The sequence below is a fragment of the Erythranthe guttata genome, chromosome 14 (genome assembly GCF_056151865.1).
Source record: "Erythranthe guttata isolate IM_541 chromosome 14, IM_541, whole genome shotgun sequence".
Taxonomy (NCBI): domain Eukaryota; kingdom Viridiplantae; phylum Streptophyta; class Magnoliopsida; order Lamiales; family Phrymaceae; genus Erythranthe; species Erythranthe guttata.
The window spans coordinates 16,830,587-16,852,105 of record NC_142546.1 but is presented as its reverse complement, the minus strand read 5'-3'; the positions used below and the strand labels follow the sequence as shown (position 1 = coordinate 16,852,105).

At 35.0% G+C, this 21,519-nt stretch overlaps 1 protein-coding gene across 2 annotated transcripts; it reads right to left on the bottom strand.

Annotated features, from left to right (window-relative positions):
- Positions 1–9,485: 9,485 nt before the first annotated feature.
- EDR1 (Protein kinase superfamily protein) lies at positions 9,486–21,070 on the bottom strand. 2 transcript variants are annotated; one of them, XR_016029910.1, is made up of 13 exons: positions 20,372–21,003; positions 17,817–18,239; positions 16,785–16,888; positions 14,288–15,339; positions 14,083–14,123; positions 12,825–12,893; positions 12,170–12,270; positions 11,317–11,395; positions 11,145–11,243; positions 10,794–10,862; positions 10,228–10,657; positions 9,918–10,181; positions 9,486–9,816 (listed from the first exon to the last, which is right to left on the bottom strand). XR_016029910.1 is itself a non-coding variant. In XM_088814462.1 (13 exons), exons 1-13 carry the CDS (start codon positions 20,789–20,791, stop codon positions 9,678–9,680), a joined length of 2,823 nt encoding a protein of 940 aa, XP_088670588.1. In that variant the 5' UTR covers positions 20,792–21,070; the 3' UTR covers positions 9,486–9,677. The 2 variants fall into 2 exon arrangements, 1 of the variants encoding a protein (XP_088670588.1); XM_088814462.1 differs by having other exon boundaries at positions 9,918–10,094; positions 10,608–10,657; positions 20,372–21,070.
- Between the last annotated feature and the right edge of the window lie 449 nt (positions 21,071–21,519).

Sequence of the window (21,519 nt, the reverse complement as noted above, 5' to 3'; positions counted from 1 at the left end):
GTGGTGGCGGAGACCTAGGTGGTGGTGGAGGAGATGGGCAAAATATTGGTATGCCAAATATGGGAAGTCGTATGCATGGCAGAAGTTGAGCATTGATAGTTGTAACCAACATAGGCAAGAGCGCTATTAGAACCCATACTTTGAGTTCCATATTGATTACAGCTGACAAGTAAACTAAAGATCCACGATGTGTTTGTTGTAAAAAAGAGATGAGTTTTTTTCATATATATAGGCATCAATTTGTGAGCCAATCGTTGAAATAGTGAAGTGTGATTTGTCTAATAATATAGGTTGATTATAGTTCATTAATCAAAGTTAGGCCACTTTATTAAAAACTCAATTATTTATGTCCATTGACAAATTCGATTATTAGAAGCATGAATTGTGAAGTGGAATTAGATACACCGTTATACATTACAAGTTGTTGCGTTATCGTAATTCGTAAATTTATTATGTCTAAATGGAAATTTTCCAATTTGCAAAACTGATATAAATTAAAGTCTAAAAAGACATTTTGATCCGATCATTTTAATCCTACAATATGTCTTGAATATATTTGAAAAAGTGATCGATTACACGAATTTATTTTCTAAAGTATTCATGCATAAATATTTAATTCAAGAACTGAAAACATAAAATTACATAATTACTTAAATTTTGGTTAATTTCATTTTGCCTATCTGAAATAAACCCAACATATAAAACACCCACGAACTTCAATATGTACCGAAAAAGCCCCACCAGATATTGGGTCAATGTCAAAAATCTAACGCCGTTAATTTTAGTGTGCAATTACATTTGTACCCTCTAATTATATATCAGAAACTTCTATCTTTCTTCTTCACATCTCCATCTTTTGTTTCTTTTCTTTTCTTTGAAGTTTTTTTTTTCCTTCTGTTTTTTGCTAATTCAACATATGTCAGGGGAATTTTGGTAATTTGCAATAACTTATGCGCGTTATAGACTTTAGTAATTTTTTGTTAAGAAATTTGGTCAACCATTATTTAGAGTGGAATTTTTGTAATTGTAAATAATTGAGGGTTTTTTTAGGGTTAACAGCATTTTGCCACTTGTACTGTGGCCACTTCTCCACTTTGGCACATTAATTAAAAAAATTGTGCGGGCATACCTAAACCCTTTTTTGACATACATAATCACATAAGGGCAATATTCTGGCGAATTTTCTCTTTCCGGATGCATGCGCGATGCACATGGCAAAGTACATGGGATTTTTCGTCTTTTCACCTGCAAATATCATATGATTTTATTTTATTTTTTCTTGGAATATATATGAATAAGAAAGGATCAAGTCATGAACAAGAAAGACTTTAGAACATCATCTTCTTCAAGAAACTGTCATGGAAGAAGACAAAAAGCTTTATTTCAATTAATTTTGAATTTGTGTAAGTTTCAAATTATGTTCATTTGAGCCCTTGATACTTTCAATTTCACCCCATATAATATTTTTTTCATGTGAAAAGACAAAAAAAACCCTTTAATTTCACATGTGCATCGCACGTGCATCGGTAAATGTGAAGATTCGTCGGAATATTCGCGCCATAGGTGGTTATGTGCGTAAAAAAGTGGGTTTGGATGTGCTCGTGCGATTTGTTAGTTAAGGTGATAAAGTAAAAAAAAAAAAAAACGTCCAGATGGCAAAATGCTATGAACCCTTTTATTTTATTTTTATTTTTTTTAAACCCTTTTTAAAAGTAGAGGGACAAATACTATTTTGTACTCTAAATAGTTTCAATGTGTTTTGAAACTCATTGATCCAGGCTTTATAGAAACTCATTTAATCAATAATAGTATTTGTCCCTCTACTTTAATTTAGAGTACAATTTTAATCGGTGAAATTAATATTTTGATAAACTACTTCCTACAATCAAATTAAAACAACATTTTTAAACACATTATTTGAAGAACATGAAACAACTTGCCAAACAATAGCAATAACGTAACGTTTCTATGTTGACATTGGCAATATTAATTGATTGTGTTTCACTATATTAGAGGAGTATCTACCCTAATTGTCTTAGCAAGTGGTTATTATTTATAGGGTAAATTACAACCAACCCGAGGTATAGTCAATTTACAAAAAACCACCTCTTGTTTGGATAATTACATCTACCCCTCAACTATAATTTTTTCTTACATCTCCATTGTTATGGTGTCAAATTCAACATAATCATATAAATTTCGTGGAATGTGCTCTAGTTTGTAATTGTTTTGTGTAAAAATACAGTTTCTGATGCACCACAATCTGATATATACAAGCCAAAAAACACAAATTATGATCATCTTGCATCAAAGTGATAATATTCCATATAATCTCGAAGATTCCACTAAATTTGAAATCGCAAGGATGGACGTATAAGAAGATTTATAGTTGAGGAGGGTGGTTGTAATTACCGAAACAAGAGGATTTTTTTGTAATTTAACCATACCTCAGGGTGGTTGTACTTTACCCTTATTTATATCAAAATGCCATAGACTTCTTTTGGGTGGGCAATATATATGTGTGTTGAATTTGATAACTAGTTGATTCCTATTTGCCTAACTTCATGCATGCCTTCAAGATATGGCTTAATTGGGATTAAAGAGCGTACCGTCTATCTTCCTTGTCAATACTTTCTAGGCTGAGCTTGCCCGTTGCAGTTTACTCTTTTCATGGGATTCGGGAATTACTGCATAAGAGCGGATTTTTTACCCAATACACAAAATGTGTTTGTTGTTCATTTGATAAAGAAAAAAGGCAAATAAACTAAATTACAGTTAAACCTCTATAAATTAATATAGTTTGGACCAGTCAAATTCAATTAATTTAGCGAAATATTAATTTAACAAAATAATTGTTAGCACGTTGCTCTCGAGTCAGGACCGAGAAAAACATATTAATTAAACGAGATTATTAATTTATCGAGTATTAATTTATTGAGGTTTTACTGTATATGCACGTATAACTTCCAACGTAATTAAATAAAATTTATTATAGAACTTTTTCTAAGTAATTTGGGAATAATATAAAAAAAATTGAAACTAATTCAAATTTAGGGCCTATTATTATAGTTTGAAAGTAACTGTCGCATTGTTTTTTTAACTTCTGTGTGCTCGTGTGAAACCATAAAAAAATTGAAGGGTAAATTCCACTTTACCCCCTCGTACTCTGTCCAAGAACCATTTTACCCCCTCGTACTCTCAATTTCATCGATTTGCCCCTTTGTACTTGTACAATTTCCCAATACAGCCCTCTTCGTCAACTTTTTTCGATTTTGACTCTGACGCCATTTGGTCAAGAGTCAAAATATTGACGTAAATATTGATTTTTTTCGATTTTGACTCTCGTGATTAGAAAAGAGAAAGTTTCACACATTCATATATTTTTTTTCTTTGCTGCACTGGGTGAAATCGATCAATTTTTGGGTCTTGATTTTTACTATGTTAGGGGTTCAATTTGGGGATATCTTGGAAGGGGAAGTGGTGGGAGAAGAAAAAATGACAATATTGACGGAGGAGAAACGACGCGTTATAAGCAGTGGCAATTTTGTAATTTACAGAGTTGACCAAACGGCGTCAGAGTCAAAATTGACAAAAGTTGAAGGAGAGGGCTGTATTGGGAAATTGTACAAGTACAAGGGGGTAAATCGATGAAATTGAGAGTACGAGAGGGTAAAGTGGTTCTCGGGTAGAGTACGAGGGGGTAAAGTGGAATTTACCCAAAATTGAACTCACCTAGCTAAGAAAATACTGTATGGAATGCTAGATAGGTGAGTTGTCTATTCCCAACAATTCAGTTTGCAAAATAAATTTAATGATATGCTTGACTTGTATTTAGTGATGAATGTTGAATATTGAGTCCATATATACTTTTTTCTCTGGTAATGAAAGAATTCACAATCAGTCATATTGCTGCACTGGGTAAATCTACGTTCCTCGTATGATAGTTTGAAAATCATACGGAAGACGTAAAGCACACTAGGCTCTAACCATGTATGACAAGTTCGACCTCGCAATCATTGGCAAGGAGATTCAAACCATAATCAATTGAAACAGGCTCATTTGCTCCAACCGCTAGGATATTCCTTACGGAAATTGCTAACAGTTGTGTCTGAATTTGAATGTTGGACAATTATTTTTGTTTGATAATTGAAAAACTAGAATATCTTAATAATAAATTTTTCTTTTGGCAAATATATATATTTTATGTTCCTTATGTTTCCACTAATTAATACTTGATCTCTCATGTTCACAAAAAATGCACTTGGTTCACTAAGTTACCACATCATTACGGCGTTAATCCCAGTGGCTTTTTGGTGGCCCAAAATATGGGTGTGAATTAAGAGAAGACAAATAATATTTTTTCTCGGCTAAGATGTACAAAAATTTAAATTTTGAGGGGGCCAAGGTCTATTAATGAATAAATAAATACCAAAATAAAATAAAAAAAATTAACAAAAAAATGGTAAAAAAAGAGGGGCGGAAGCCTCCCCAAGCGTACACATGGGTCCGCCCCTGGTTAATCCTCTCCGTCAGTTCAACGTTAGTGGGTAATGGAATCGTGCACGTGTTGGGCACTTGCACCTCATTCCCTCAAATTAAATCAAAACTATCGAGGGACTAAAAGTGTAATTAGTTTTAGAACAAGAGCGACCATAGATGTTTTAGTCGTAAGTATGCATATTTCGTTAGTGTATTTATTTTTTTTCCGTTCTTTCCGACAAAATTCCGTTAACTACTAACAACCCATTAACACATGAGACTAGCTAAATGTGGTTAAGTGGTATTACATTACACATTTAATTAGTAGAATAAAAAAATTTAATGGGGGTGAGTTAAATTCCATGAATTTAAAGTATATAAAATACATATTCAAAATATAAAATCAGAAAAACAACTTTAATTTTACTATCATATTTTGTGAAATTATAAATTTTCATAATTTACTATAACTTTTCACTAGTTTACTGTCAGTTTTATTAGGTTTGCTTTAAGTTTTCATAAGTTCACTATCAAATTTTCGTAATAAGTTTTCATAAGTTTACAGCTATTTAATTTTAATAAGTTTAATACAATTTCCATAAGCATAATCAAATATTCTATACATTTTCATTAAGTTTATTGTCATGTTTTGTTGAAATTTAAAAACTATTTATGGCTCGGTTTTATGATTTCGTAACATATATTTACGTAGTGGTCAAGAAGATAAAGATATATTAAATGTCTTTATCTCTGGAAAAATATTATAATTATTCAATAGGGTTTTTTTTTTTTTTGGGTCTTGAGAAGGATAATTATTCGATAGTTAGAAAAAATTACAATATTTGATATTCTTGAATAATAGTCCTCGGATATATATATATATAATAATTATTTTAAGTTATGCAAAAATATATATGAAGAAGTGAGACTTTATCAAATAAGCAATCTTGTCCAACATTATTTCACATGTGTTGACCATATATGTTTAATGTTATTACTGATGCATACTCCCTCCGTCCTTTATTATATCTTATTTTAGGTGGTTACGCGTAGATTAAGATAATATTATACGAAAAATAACATAATAAATAGTAAAATATCTTTGTCATCAATTATTTTTTAATTAACTAATTAAGAGTGATACGAGACAAAATTGATAAAAAAAAATGCAATTAATACTTTATTGGAACTCTAAAATGACAAATAATTTGGGAAAAAAAACACCTCTGAAAGACATATAATAAGAGACAGAGGGAATATAATGTTATGCGCGTTGTGTTAAATATTGTTATCCACCTAAATAGGGCTTATTTGATGTTGCACCCGGCTAATTATACAGTTGATCTACACATACTTAGACACACACCAATGTGCATAGGTGCTTAGTTTTATTTCACATAAATAATCTTTCAAATTCACCCGGTAAATAGAGTGTTTAAGCATGGAATTACTCACAATAGATATAACTTAGGAAAATGAACAAGTTGATGAAATTTTCCATGGCAATGAGAAATTTTATTCAATACATATACGACTACAATTACATCAAGATAATTCAAACATGCATCCTCTAAAATTAACTAGTTCTTCCACAAAAAATAGCATTGTCCACAACTGCAGATCCCGAGGTCATCTGGAGTTAAGGTTTCATTTCCATGTCTCAAAAGCTAGTTTCTTCAAGAAGGTTGAGCTATGCAAGCGGATCTTGATATATGGCCGAATATTTATTAACTAGTAATTTTCTGTTGAAGAAATATTACTAACAAAGCGTCTTATTTTTTAGCGTTTAAACGAAAAGTAATATTATAGGAGAGGTTGATCATATAGATCAATTAGGCGACCGGTGGTGGTGGTGGGGATTGGCAAAATAGTCCTGGTATAAATATCGGCAATGGAGGTAAAATTGGAGGATATACAATGCAGAAAAATGGAGGTGGGGGTGGTGAAGGAGGTGGTGGAGGAGGGGATGGGGATGGAGGTGGAGGGGAAGGTGAAGGTGGGGGAGGGGAAGGTGGTGGAGGTGATGGTGGTGGTGGAGGAGGGGATGGAGGTGGAGGTGAAGGAGGTGGTGGAGATGGAGGAGGTGGCGGTGGTGGTGGAGATGGAGGAGGTGGAGGTGGTGATGGTGGTGGCGGAGATCTAGGTGGTGGTGGCGGAGATGGACAAAATATTGGAATGTTAAATATGGGAAGTCTTATGCATGGCAGAATTTGAGCATCGAGAGTTGTAACCAACATAGGCAAGAGCGCTATTAGAACCCATACTTTGAGTTCCATATTGATTACCACTAACAAACAAACTAAAGATCCACGTTGAGTTTGTTTGTACAAAGAAGATGATTTTTACTTATATATATAGACATCAATTTATGAGCCAATTCTTGAAGTATTAAGTGTGATTGTGCATATATTGTGTAATATAGGTTGGCTATAGTTCATTAATCAAAGTTAGGCCGATTTATTAAAAGTTCAATTATTCATTTCATTGCAAAACTGGATTATGTAATATATAAAACTTTCTCCCCTATACTAATCTCCCTATTTGTGTTAGACAAGAATTTCCCGACTTATTCCCACATTACACCCTCGAAATATAGCAATTTGGTATTTTGTACCCTTGAAAACATTAGTAACACGTTACATCCTCAAAACACAATAAATCATTTACGATGCACCATGGATTGATTTTTTTTAAACTTGATGAGCACAACTTCATTTTTATTATGTTTTTTTTTTTTTAGTGTGCAAAGTACCAAATTAAATTGTTAGTTTCTTTTACCTGCAACCTAATTTTGAATGTACAAAGTGTGAAAAACTTCTGCCCATCTGCCCTATACAGTTGTAATTGATGATATTAATATTGTGGCAATTTGCTAAATACTCCTGAGCTCTAATTTTCTTTTGAATCGGGACACACCATTTTTTTGCAATTTACTAAAGGTCTTGTGTTCTTCAGTTCCCCCACACTCCTTCAGATGTCGTCCAACCCTGTTGCATTCCGTTGAATCTGGTATATCCTTGCCATCGATAAAAATCTCTATCACACAGAGCCACACAGGGGCGCACACACATAATCACACACCTACACACACAAACGCAACCACACACACGCACACACATACGATTTTGGTTACATTCATTCATCTCCGATGCAACCTAATAATCATGGAAACCAAATCGAAAAAATATTAAGAATTGTTTCATGACAGTGACGGTATATATTGTTGGTAGTGATGTGTGCACCAGAGATTTAATTTTTTTTTTTTCAACTTATTAACTAAGCTGTGTAACTAAGTTGACTAAGCTATGTAACTAAGTTGTATGTGTAAGTTATGTATATGATGTGGGAATCATCTATTTTTGTTTTAGTTTTTTCTTCACTGTATGTTAACTTAGTTGTTGCTTATTAATATAACTAAGTTGTGCAAATCACCGCGTCGTCGTTAGTGTTAGTTTTCCTAAGAAATTCCGTTAAAGCGGGAACGCACAGAGACTTAGCAAAATTGCAAAATACGCGTATCCTTACAGCTATAGAGAATATTTTTTAGAATCTAGCTAATTTCCCTATTAATATTTTGATAAAATACTTGGTGTAAAATTGAATAACATTTATAAACATAATATTTTGAAGTACATGACACAATTGGCCAAACAATAGAAAGAACACAACGTTTCTATATTGACATTGGCAATATTAATTGATTGTTTTAGCTAGCAAGTGGTTATTAGTTATATCAAAACGACATAGACTTCCCTTGGGTGGGCAATATATATATATATGTGTTGAATTTGAGAACTAGTTGATTTATATCCGCCTAACCTCTTGCATTTACAATGGAATTACTCCATAAGGACCCCAACAACAATAACAACCGGTAAAACTGTAAATAAACATTCGCAAGAGTGACCTAGTTGTTGTAAGGAGCGAACGACTGCGAGAGCAGAATTTACACACTGCACAAATATGGTTGTTGTTCATTTAAAAAAAAACAAATTATTATTATTATTATTATTATTATTGTAGTTTCAAAGTACTTTCATAACAATGCTTCCCAAGGTCTCGTTTTGTTCCTAGGGAGGATTGACCATGATAAGATTAAATAATCAAATTAAATCCAATTGTATTATTAGAGGATGAAATGTCCAATAAAAAACTCTTTAAAAGAAAAGATAATTCATGACAATATGATATTTGTGAGTCAACCCAGCCAGTTTGTGGGTACCGTATACCAAATATCAAACGAAGTCTAATTATTTAGTTAATCGTGACTAATCTCTCCAACCAAACGAGGACTAACTTTACTGTGCTCGTTCATGAACCCATAACACAATTGGTGCATGCATGCATGCACCTAGCTAAGATAATCAGCCCGAGCTACATTGTGGAGTATGGAGTGGTAGGTAGAGTAGTAAGCTATCTATTCATAACTGATCAATTTGCAAATCGGTTTGAAGTCTACACAGATAGCTCCTCAAATCAACACATTTATTTGAACTTGGTCCAATTTTCATTTATTTTATTTTTTTCATTTCAAGAACCCCTTCGAAACACATATATCCTCGAAATACTCTAAATATTTTCTATTTGAGATTAACCTTCCGGCTCATGCCATGATCGTCGACCCCGCTCCACTATTACCAAGTCAACTAATACAAGTTAGCTGATTATTAGCTTTTTTTTTGTAGGAGATAGCTAATCTTTCGGCGAAGTCGACTAAACTTTTGGCCAATTCAGCTTATTTTTCGGGCCAAGTCAACTAATAACAAAATCGTTTCATATTCAAAATCATATATCGATTCTGCAACTTCAAAATCCATAGTTTCAAATCATTTCATATGTATGTAGAGGATACAATTTCCATTAAACTTCTCTTATATGAGGTCATTAAATTCAAATGTACCTAAATCCCATTCACATACGCAAATCACAATTTCTACATTCATCAACACTTTCAAAATTCCTAAACACAAATAAACCAAAAGGACGCAATGCACATAATCAAATTAAAAACGGCGTGCTTCGTCTGTTGAGAAATATATACATTATATATATCACCGCAAGGCTTAACTTAACGTTTCAAACTGTACAAAAAACCATCCAAAACACACAGGCTGTACAGCTAATAATCGAACTGAAATATTTTCACTAGTTTGATTCTTTGTTTTTTCCAAAACATTTTTTTACCTGGAACTTTCGAATTAAGGAGTAGTATTCACAGAGATCTCATGAGGCAAAGATGGAGGTGTTGGTTGCTCTACATACGAGGGAACGACAAGCCGCTGCAAAGGCTTTAGAGCCACACTCAGCTGTGCAAAAGATGGACGCAAATTTGGGTCCCTATTATCACGGTAGATTGGAATTAGTCCATTTATGTCCAAGAATTATTATTACAAAAAAAAACGTAAGGGTAGATGTGTAAATATAAAAATATGACTTACGTTTGCCAACATTCCCAAATTATCCTCGCAACGAGCGGATCAACCTCCTTAGGGATGTCGGGGCGGCGGTTTTGGAAACCAACAGCACCGACAACTTGCATAGGGTTCATCCCGCTCCAAGGCAATTTCAGTGTTGCAAGTTCCCATAGAATAATACCAAAGCTATATACATCACACCTGTTTAATTACACAACACAAATTTTTTTTTTAAATAATAATATTATCAATAACTAAAACAAATTTACCATCCATAACTAGCCCAGACTAAAGATCGTAATAATCCCTATATCTATCCAACTTCAAATTCGGCATGAGTGGTTATTTCAAGTTCATCAGCATCTCTGAAATTTGGAGTTCTAATTAATTTGTAGTGAGTCGATTTAGGCATTCTTCGCGTGCTTTTTCATGTATAAGAAAATAGCAAGTTGAAATTAATGCCAAAATAAATTTCGGACAAGGGGTAGACAACTGTTTTCTTTCCCACTGCAATTAAAGGCAGAAAATAAATGGAAATTATGCATACTTTAAGCACGCTGTGAACAAGACAATATGCAATCTATACAAAGAATACATATCGCTTGTCAAAAATTGCAAATAACAGCCCACAAAAGATGCAGAAGCACCTCACAGAAATTGATTAATATAGTGTAAGAGTGTAGTAGGAGTAAGGTGATAAGCAATTTGACTTACTTCTCATTTGAAGGCTCATTTCGGAGAACTTCAGGAGCCATCCACTCGGGCTTTATTATCCAACAACAAACCCCCAATATTAATAAGTGAACGAGCATAAAAGGATGAGATAAAGGTCGACCAATCTCCAAATGAAAATTGCTAAAGCTAGAGCTAATTTGGCAACATCTAAAATAAAAAGCTCACCGTTCCTGCAGTCGACTTTGAAGATAAAAATGTATTGTGCTTCAAACGTGACAATCCAAAATCACCCACCTGCATCATAGTTTCAATACAAATTAAAACACTAAGATGCACTGGAAGTAATAAAAAAACGGAAGAAAAATATACAAAAAAAATACAAAATCGAAAAAAGATATCCTTCCCTCCTTTAATATCTAGCCGTGCATTTCTAACAGTTCAGAAAAAAAATGGTAGCGACCAAATGCCATATTCTATGGTCTCTATCTGAGACTGAGTTTATACGTATCGAACAAAAACAAATACTCTCGGCTGCTAGATGATAAGTGTGTAAACCAAATCCAAGATGTGGTATACCTTAACATTCCAGTTGTTATCTACCAAGAGATTGGGTGATTTTAAGTCACGGTGGACAATTGTCGGCATGCTTGTGTGTAAGCAGTTCATGCCTTTTGCCTGCAAATATATAATCTCATTAAAAACTAGGTCGATATTGTATAAGGAACATACCCAAAGGCAACATGCGTACCACATCAAGAGCCATTTTTATTCTCCTCTTTTCATCAATTTGACAATGAGGGCGATGAATTATCCGATATAAGCTTCCACTGGAAACGTAACAATGTAGGAAAGATGAAAAATCATTCAAATTTCATTGCAAGAAATCATGTTTTATGGGTAATTATAGATTGGCTGAACTTATAAGGTTAGTAGTTTGTAACACATATGGAATATTGTCATACGAGCATGATCCTTGATACAGAATGCTTAGCACATTGGGTCAAAGAAGCCAAATATACAAAGTCTAGTAAGCAATTGGTCATAACTAGCTAGACTTGCAACTAAAGCGACAACTTATATACTATTCAATATTGATAGTACAAATTGTCCTCCTCCAACTTATAAACTTTTGAAGCTATACCTTCATCTTCACATGTTTACTTATCCACCTATACAAAAATAATACTAAAAAATTACAATTGAACAAGTCTAGAAACACGAACAAATTCGACTACTTCTGTTCATACTTAGCATTGAACTACTTAGAGATATCAGCATTCATATGGCAGTTGCAAACTACAGATGCTCATACTCTATAGTGAATAATCTACTTAATATGCTTAAGATAATATTTGAAGGTAAAAGATCAAAATCGAGGGAAACAAAAAGCGGATATCAGGTACACAACATTTGAATACCCTACCTGAACTTGCTAATCAAATACCCTCTTCCACATTGGACCTTGAAATTTGATCTCGGTCTTAGACATCAGATTCCATTAAATACTTAACTAGTCATATATATGAGCCAGTAGATTATTTCCTTCCTTAAAAGAATAATAAAAAGGAAGAAAGGGACTACACTAAGGATCAGCAACTTACCGAGGCAGAAACTCAGTGACGATAGAAAGGTTTGGAGGGCGAGTTACCGCACCCATAAAAAGAACTACATTTGGATGGCGTAACCTACGCATAATCCGCACCTGCAAACACAGACAGTAACTAGACTTCTTAAGAAGAAAAAAAAATTAAGAGGGATTTTTCAAGCACATTTACTGAACTATATAACATAAAAGGGATTTCAATTACAGAATGTTTTAGCAAAAATACAGAGAGCAAAACAGCAGAATCGTGACAAGTTTTGATTTTCATGAAATCTTGCCAAAACTCCATCGAAGTCGGCCTCAAAAGAAATAATGCAAAGCAATTCACAATCAAGAAACAGACAATATTGCTGAACATAATTAGGTGATGATATTAATGTGTGAGGTCTATTTCGATTTTTATTGCTCAATATCATTGTTGAGGTCTACTTCGCTTTTTATTCTTTTCATTTTGGAGAAGGGGTGAAGAAAAAAATACTTTGGTGAACTTTCAATATAACGTCGTACGCCTCCTGGCAAATTTTCCGTTAAATATCTGTGAGGATTTTAACAACTCACTCTGTAAAAGTTATCTTTTATCACATATCACCATTTTAGCATCAGATGTCTCAATTGTATTGCATATTACAATTCACAAGTAGCGTAATACTTACTTCTCTCTTGAACTCATCCAAGGCAGCACCAGAGAAATCTTGGTCAAGGAACTTCTTTACAGCAACTTCCTGTTGTTCAAAAAAAATCGAAATTCAATAGGATTTAAAGTAATTAATTCTATAGTAGCATTATGAGGTACACTTCGATAAATAGAAAAAAAGGGTCAATTGTCACTGTGCATCAGTCCTAGAGAACCAGTAGTTAAACGAGCACTATATTTGTCAGAGGCAAAAACAAGGAGGTCGTGAGGAATACATACTCGTAAATGCCAGCCTTCTCCCTACTCACACAGATTGAGATACAGAATATTACAACAGAGGACATTGGGAAAAGAACGGGGATGTAAATAAAAGAGAAGCATAAAAAAATCAAAAAAGGGGTGGTGATGGAGGGGCTGTAGTGGTGGCAGTGGGGATGGTAGCAGGCAAGCTTGGTGAAGAAAGAAGAATATTAGAGAAATAAAGGAGGAACAGAAGACACTTGAAGCAAAGATGAAAAATGTGTGAGGAAAGAAGAATAGATGAAACAGGTTAGAAAAATAAAAGGGACAAAAGAAACGGTGAAAGTGAAAGTAAGAAAATTTCAAAGAAGGGAAGAATTTGTCAAGTATGGTATTCTGGCCATGCATTTGCAATCACATCATTCAATCCATCAAACACAATACAGGTAAATGTTTTCATGTCCCTCAATCAGTCATCAGAAGTTAAAAAAAGATGATGTCGAATGGAAAAATCACTATACCAAGTAATCAATCATTTTATATCATCCCATCCCTCATAGTAGATAATGAACTGTAAGGCTAAAACAAAATACTTGCATCAATGATATCTTTTTGGTCTAGAAGAAAAAAAAAAGAAGGATTTGTACAACTGGCCCAAGTCTTCGGGTAGGGTGATATGCAAACAAGCTCTCAAGTGACGCCTCTCTTGCATAGGATACATGATGTCCTGTATGGACTAGCTAACCAACAAGACCAGGTCAGACATCTTATAAATCCCATACACCAATGCTCTAGCCACGACAAAGGAGAGAGAGGGAGGGAGGGGCAATAAAAAACTGCTCTACAAGAAAGATAATCTATTTTGAACAGTTCTTTCACATATTCGATAATCTATTTTGAACAGTTGTTTCACATAATCTGATTTGGAAATGATGAAACATGGGAACGTGTCATTTTGTTTCAATTATGACAACAATGTATATATAAATAGAAATGAGTCTAACGAAAAGGTTGAAACACAAAAGAAGACAACTTACAGTGCCATTCCAATCAGCATGGTAGACCTCTCCATAAGAACCTGCAAAGACAGTGGACAGTGATTTTAAATAATACTCAAATTGGAGGAAGACACGACAAACGAGACCTACAAAATCTCGAAATTAGTTGTCAAATCAGAAAAAGAAGAAAGAAAAGGGCCAAGTTACACACAAATATTACGGTTAAATCAAGTAATTGTATTACCAAGGCCGATCCTTTCACCGAGGTCGAGATCTTCCCAGACAATTTCACAACCAACATCATCAATACCCGTATCAACATACTTCGTGCCTAAATCCAGTGAACTGCCACCTCCAGTTTCCATCAGTTTCGTATTGGCCTTAGTTAACCTCTCTCGACCATTTTGCTTAACCTCATGCTGCCGCGTAATGTTGTTCCCATCCTCCGCGAGATATGTTTCCCTATCATTACTAAAATCTTCTGTGGAAGACATTCTTCTAGGTCCACTTTCACCAGATGAATTACTAGACATACTGTCACGTTTCTCTCCCAAATTAGGAAACGATTTCTCAGGTAATTTGGATGAATTTTTAGAAACAGCTAATGATGCATTGCCTTTATTAGCTCCTCCATAGTTCTTCACTAATGGACCTTCTGCATAACCATATTCATTTCCCTTGGGGACCTCATTCCATGCATGTCTATTTTTCCACATCAAGGGTGAAGGAGGCTTACTACTGACAATGTTAGTTTTCGAAAATTGCAGCTTGCCAACTTCATTTGCAAAATCATTCTGCATCACAGTTTTGCCGGACCCTTTTATTTGGAAGGGATTAAGCTCAGCAAAAAGATTTTTTGGGTCTTCAGCACTTTTGGGACTGTATGGAACGACATTTACATTTGTCCTCAAACTATCACCTGCTAAATTGGGTCCACGGCCCCCTTTGTTTAGTGAACTTCCAACTGCTTGAGAAGAACTATGATCGAACTGATTAGCAGAAGAAGTCAGTTTTTCATTTTGTCCAGAAGTGCCAACTCCACCATTAGAACTAGAATCCATTGATGAGATCAGCGGTTCTGCTTTCCAAGATGTACCACCCAAAGACGAGTTATATCCATCCACAGAACTCTGAGCAGCCTGTGTTGAATAAACATTATTATTACCCACAGTTGTCTGAAGACTGGGAAGCCTATTTGGTTTTGGATTATCTGACTTCAAAGGAATATCCTTTCCACTCAAAGCATCAGCTGGAATTAGTGTCCCAGGAGCTCCCATGAGATCAACCAAGCACTCACTGCAGCAAAATGTGATTTCCTTCAAGCAATGCCGAATAAATAAGTTTAAACAAACAAATTAATACATATATGGTGACATTCTGCATGTTTAGGAGTACAGTACGGTGCAAAAAATATTCAAGGAATGAGATCGTAAAAGCTATGCAAGGCCGGATAGTAGCTAGACATTTAATTATGACCACGGTTGTTTACTGTAGACAATTTAATTATTCTTTAGATGTTTCCGCATAGAAAGTATTACTGTATTAGTGAGATTAACCTTTTGAAATGAGCATGAACTGTTTGCATTCTTCCATACTTCAATGTTAACAGCTTAGCCACATACAAAAATTTATGTCATTATCACAGGACTACAGGACGCCAGGCGGCCTACCACAGGATTAGATGGTTATTCCTCTATAATATATGAAGCATATGTTTCATCACGTAAGGGTACCGCTAGAAATCAAATCTAGTGCAAACTTCCTCATAGAAGAAGACCCAAATAAACCAACAGTAGCCTCCTCAAGTAATTCAATAAATATATATAGATGAAGAATATATACTCGTACTTCCCATATTCCGGTGTAATTTATTTATACGGTTATACACCTATTTCATATTAGATCCATATCCACATTGGACTCAATCTTAAGAACTGATAGGATATTCCCCGTGGCTTATTCTAATAGAAAATGGTCAAATCATGCCTTACAACCACCCTAGAAACAATGCTCTTTCCATGGATTGTCTGTTCCACCATCTTCTCCCATGGAACAAGTCATCTACAACAAGGAAATGTGTGGAGCATCAAACAGAATCTCATATCATGCTTGTGCGTCTAAAAAGGACTTAAGTTCCTGAACAGAACGAGATTAATTGGGATTCCCAGGTGAACATCTGTTATCATCAACAACTAAGACATTGAGTTTCAGATATGAAAGCATCATAAAGGAACCTGGTCTCAGGGTAGCTAAGCAAAATAAAATGCAACTTCAAATGAAAACACAAAATATTCTGATTTCAAATGCTGAGCAGGAACTTATCCTGCTCGTATCTTAGCAGATACTCTGTACATACTAGATGGCACAAAATAAAAATCATATTCGTACACCTACACCAACCTACCTTAGTGAACACAAATCGGATACAAAAAGAACCAAATCACTATCAAATTCAAGATTCTGAGTCCAAAACAGGGAGCAACATCTAAAGATGGCCTCCCATAAGATTTAACTCAGTGAGAACTGAAACCTTCGATGCTTGGTGTTTACCATAAAATAATACTTTCCACAGTGTATCTACAACACTTAAACATAATACCACAACAGATGATTGTGAAAGAAATTTCAATTAGTGTACATACATCTTTGCATGGGTGAGACTTTATCCCATTCATATTGATTCTTAACAAAAAAAGTTACTAAATAAAAATAATAAATATCTCGAGCTGTTTCCAAGTTACCTGTCATCCTGTAGCTTTACAATGTTAACAGCATCGTCCTCAACACCAGTATAATGACTACCCTTGACTAGTTTACAAGGTATCCCAACACTATCAGCTAATGCCTGCATTCCCAGAAAATAAATAAATACAGGAACAGCTACAAGATCTGAAATAAGGGCATTTAATAACATTTACATAAGATCGAATTTTTTTCATAGAAAAAAGAACTTCAGCAAATAATTATAACATATCATCTACATAAGTCTTCCAATACGAGAAATAATTCAATATTCGAGCCAAAATGGAAACCGCAAATGTCTGGGCATGTGTTTTGGCTTTTGGGATTTTCGCTGAAGCAAATGCCCCAAGAGAGCCAGTTTGAAGTACTTGTTTTACTCCAATTGGATAGAGTTTGCATTTGACCATAAAGTAACGAGACAAATTTATCTGTCACGTCTAAATGATCTCAGTATAAAACTCTAATTGGATAGAGTTATAAGTTTGTATTTCAGTATCTTCCTCTCTTCGAAATGATCTCATTTCTGCACCTTTGACATGGCAATTCCTCCTTACCTAATTCCATCTCTCTATACCTCACTCCCATCTGATAACTCTAGTTCCACAGCTACCAAAGAACTAAGCAAGCCAACCTTTCACCAAACAGCTGTGGTTCAAGAAGAAGTCGAGCTAACCCTCAACATCTTGATCACTTAGGACACAGTGCTCCTCATTTTTCTTAACACCAAGATTTTCTCTTTCCAACTTCCAGTAGAATGTGTTAGGACTTAGGACCAGTTGTTTTTAGCTTCTGCTCTGGCAACTTGCTGTTGTTTAACAGTTTTTTACTTGTATTCATCAGGCATATCTGGTTACTTCTATTTTAACTTTAGCTAACCATAAGAGAAGCATGAGTCCCATATTAAATAGGAAATAAGTTATTTGAGGAAACTAGAGGGTCCCACTAAAATAATCAATGATACTTCACTAACCCATCATATAAAAGACACTGAGACTTTTATTTGAAAATAATATGTGAAATCTTGATCTTACCTTAAAAAGCAATGCACGGTGACGTGAGAGGCCAACTCTAAGGGATGCAATAGGCAGCACAGTGGTGTGAAGAGATGTCCTCAAGTCCATGCTTCTCTCCATCCATTTGGCCAATATGATATTTGCATCACGGACAGGGCCACCCAGGTGCTCCGTAACAAGTTCAGCTAGTCTCTGTATAAGCAGTGTGGTTTCAGACGTCGGGCAGTCTAATGCAATGCAGTGTGCTATCTGCATCAACTCCTCCAAAGCAGGGTCTATTTTTCGGTTAACTATGACAACCTCATAATCAGAGCCTCCAATGACGCTTTCAAGATCTGCCAAAGAAGGCATGTTCCCCCGAACTGCTGGATCCCCAGATAGATTATATACATCGTAGAAACCATCCACCACTCTCTCGTCAAAATCAAGGAAACCAAAATTCTGACAAAGATAAAGATATGGAAATCAAAACAACAAGACATGTTACAGATATGAAATGCATTATTCCCATCGATAAATTAAAAGCTCTAATCACATACATGTCTGACAATATTTTTAGCAAGACAGCTACATCATACGTGAACTTTAATTTCCGGGTACCCCATCAGGTAATCCCAATGAAACTAATAACCCGTATTAGATGTCATATGAATGCAGATAGAGCAAACATTATATATGGTAGCAATTTAAGGCATCTTTCAATAGAAGCCATGTTGATCTCTTGATGTATTCTTTGTTACCATAAGTACAGGTATATTAATGAATGACCTGGAATTTGAAGAAGGGTTTCTTGTAACAACATTTCTAATGAGTCCAAAATGCTACCGGTCTTCATAAGTAGGACAATATTTGGTACTACCTAGATTGAAATGATACAATCAACAATCAGGTAGGTGCCTTCCTATCAGGTTAGGATCATTCATTTGAATTTGAGACATCTTTAACATACTTGAGTGACCATTTTTTTGTTGATTGTAATAAAAATAGCTCCTTTTTCACCCGTCTACCCATCTTAAGAAAAAATCTATATAAATAGGTAGTCCAGTTCCCTTAAATGATTGCTTTGTTTGTGAATGTGATTGCTCTACTCTTACTATGAGTAGTAGTATCTCGCCTCAGATCTTATTGCCCCACGTTGCTGGGTTTAAATTTAAAAAGGAAATCATTTCAATGTGGTTGTAGGAACGAATACTTGACTGCATATAAAGTTACACTATTCAAGAGGGAAGGACATCAATTACTGATATGTATCTTTAATAGCTACCTAAAATACATGCAAAATCACAGTTCTCAAATCTTCAGCAGTAAATGGTTCGATAGTGACTGATGTAAGAATTAAATAAGACCTTCGCTTGTCTGTATTCTAACACGTCTGGAACTTATAATTGTTAGCCAGAAATGCATATGTTTGTACCTTAAGCAATCTCCTATAAATTTTAAATATTTACATAGACTTGTAAGAAATATTGCAGGAGTCAAAATAACATGTGTCCAATAAGATGTTCCTAAAAGCCAATTGACTCAATTTTCGCTTATTTTTTATTTTGTGATCTCAATTGATCTCATTGCAAAATGCAAACAAGTACTTCCAGAACAATTCAGCCATAATATGTAGAATCGGTGTTTGTAAGATCGAACTAGCAATCACCAAATTCAAGTACCTATTTGATGAAAAAACACAGACAACTACCAGAATAGAGGAAGCGGCATACTTAACCATGCAATATAGAAAATCAACTTAACTGCTACAAAGAAGTGGAGAGCACAGTAAGTCTTCCAGTTTTCCAGCCAGTCTTTGAGTATCAAAATTTAAATCCTTGATGATGCACCCAATTCCGACATTTTCGGTGCAAAAATCAGTGAACTGTTTAAAGATTCAAATGCTGCACTAACTATTCTACCATACTGTTGCGATCACATAAAGTGGATGACAATGGGCTGACAGTCTAGAATTTATGAGGAAAAAAAAATCTTACGATGGAACCATTGCTCGTAAAGCCTATTTATGAAAGAGATTTTTTTGACATTCCATATTAGATTTTAAAATAGAAAGGAGCCCTATTGATCATTGAGAAGAAACGCAGGAAGCAGACAGTAATTGATAAACCAAAAATAGCCTTCCATTTTGTTTATCATCTAACACAAGCTACCACAATATCTGCGTCAATAAACAAAAATCAATTTACGTATCACATTTTCCCAATCTATCATTTAAGTATTTATAAACTAAGTAGGCTTCAATTTACATTATACATTGCAAGTTGCCCTATTCCCACCGCACTCATCAAAACAAAATGAAAATCAAAAAGAGCCAATAAAAATACATAGACATATCCGGCACAAACAAAATAATAGCAAGAGAAGGAAAAATTGAAAATTCAGATTAATAACTAATTCCATTGTTAGTAGAAGTGATCAAACTAAAAGAAGAAGAAAGAACTAAAAAAAAAGAAGCAGTCAATGGTAGAAAGTTCAATTTTTTTCATGCGTATCAAGTTTTATACAGGCAATAACGGATCAAATTGAAAAGGGAAAAGGGGATTAGGTAAAGAACAATCAAAATGAAAACTGACCCAATAACGGCGGGACAACAAGTCGGCAGCTCCGTTGGGGTTATCGGCGGTTCGGATCGGGGCCTTGACCGGGTCAATACGGGCAGCATCCTGACCCGACGAGGACACGCTTAGAGCCAAGGCAAGCTGGACCTGGTACTCCTCCTCGGAGGTGTAGTAATCCTGCTGTGAGTGATGCTGCAGGTTATTATTACTTTCGGCGGTGGTGCTGTTGTGAGCGGTGGTGGTGGTGGGGACAGCGGCGGCGGCGACGTCGGTGGTGGCGGTGGTAGAAGCGGTGGCCGGAGAAGAAGAGGTGGCGCGGTTATCGGAGGAGCACGACGGAGATTGAGGTGGTGGTGGTTGAGGGGAAGGGTTTGGGGTTGGGGTTTCATTAGAGCGGTTGGGGTGGTGATGAAGCTTTTTGAAAATATGTTTCATCTCAGACTTTCTCTCTCTCTCTCTCTCCTCCGTTTGTTTCTCTCTCTAGCGCTGATCAACTAATTATACTTTTTCCCCTTTCTAATACTGTAGAGAGAGAGAGAGAGAGAGAGAGAGAGAGAGTAGAGAGAGAGAGAGGGGGGTGGGGTGGGGGCTGGAAAAGGAGTGAAGGGGGGAAACTTAGGGGAGTGGACAAAGAAAATTGCTATAGTATGGGCCTTTTGGTAGTGGTGGAAGATGAAAATTGGCGGATTTCCGAAATTCCGATTTTCCGATTTTTAACGAATGTAATAAGAATGCATATATAGATTCGATTTTCAAATGAATTTGAACTCATAATATTAATATTATTACGTAATTTTATAAAATAAGTGGATTAGCAAATGAAAATTTCAATACTCGTCCAATTATTTTTTATTTGGAACAAGTTACCGGTTTCTGATTTTTCTGAATTTTTCGGAAGGGAATAATAGACATCAATTTGTTGCTTCCAAACAAAAAAAAATTGAGGAAAACGAAATACTATTTAAGGCTAAATTGCCAACTCCGAAAGAAAATGAATTCCTTTGATACATCGAAATCCACCTTGAGACCGCTAACTTATGGGCAAGATGATTACCCGTCCTTTTAACAAATTGAAAATCACATAACATAAAGGATGAAGCTATAGCTACAGCATCAAAAATAAAAGCTCCAAATGGTGCAAAAGCATGAATATCATCTTTAAA

Coding starts and splice junctions, on each gene's coding strand:
- EDR1 (XM_088814462.1), bottom strand. CDS start 20,791: ATGAAACATATTTTCAAAAAGCTTCATCACCACCCCAACCGCTCTAAT. Junction 15,340..16,784: donor GTAAAGCTACAGGATGACAG/GTAACTTGGAAA, acceptor ATTTTGCTGCAG/TGAGTGCTTGGTTGATCTCA. Junction 14,124..14,287: donor CGGTGAAAGGATCGGCCTTG/GTAATACAATTA, acceptor CTGTCTTTGCAG/GTTCTTATGGAGAGGTCTAC.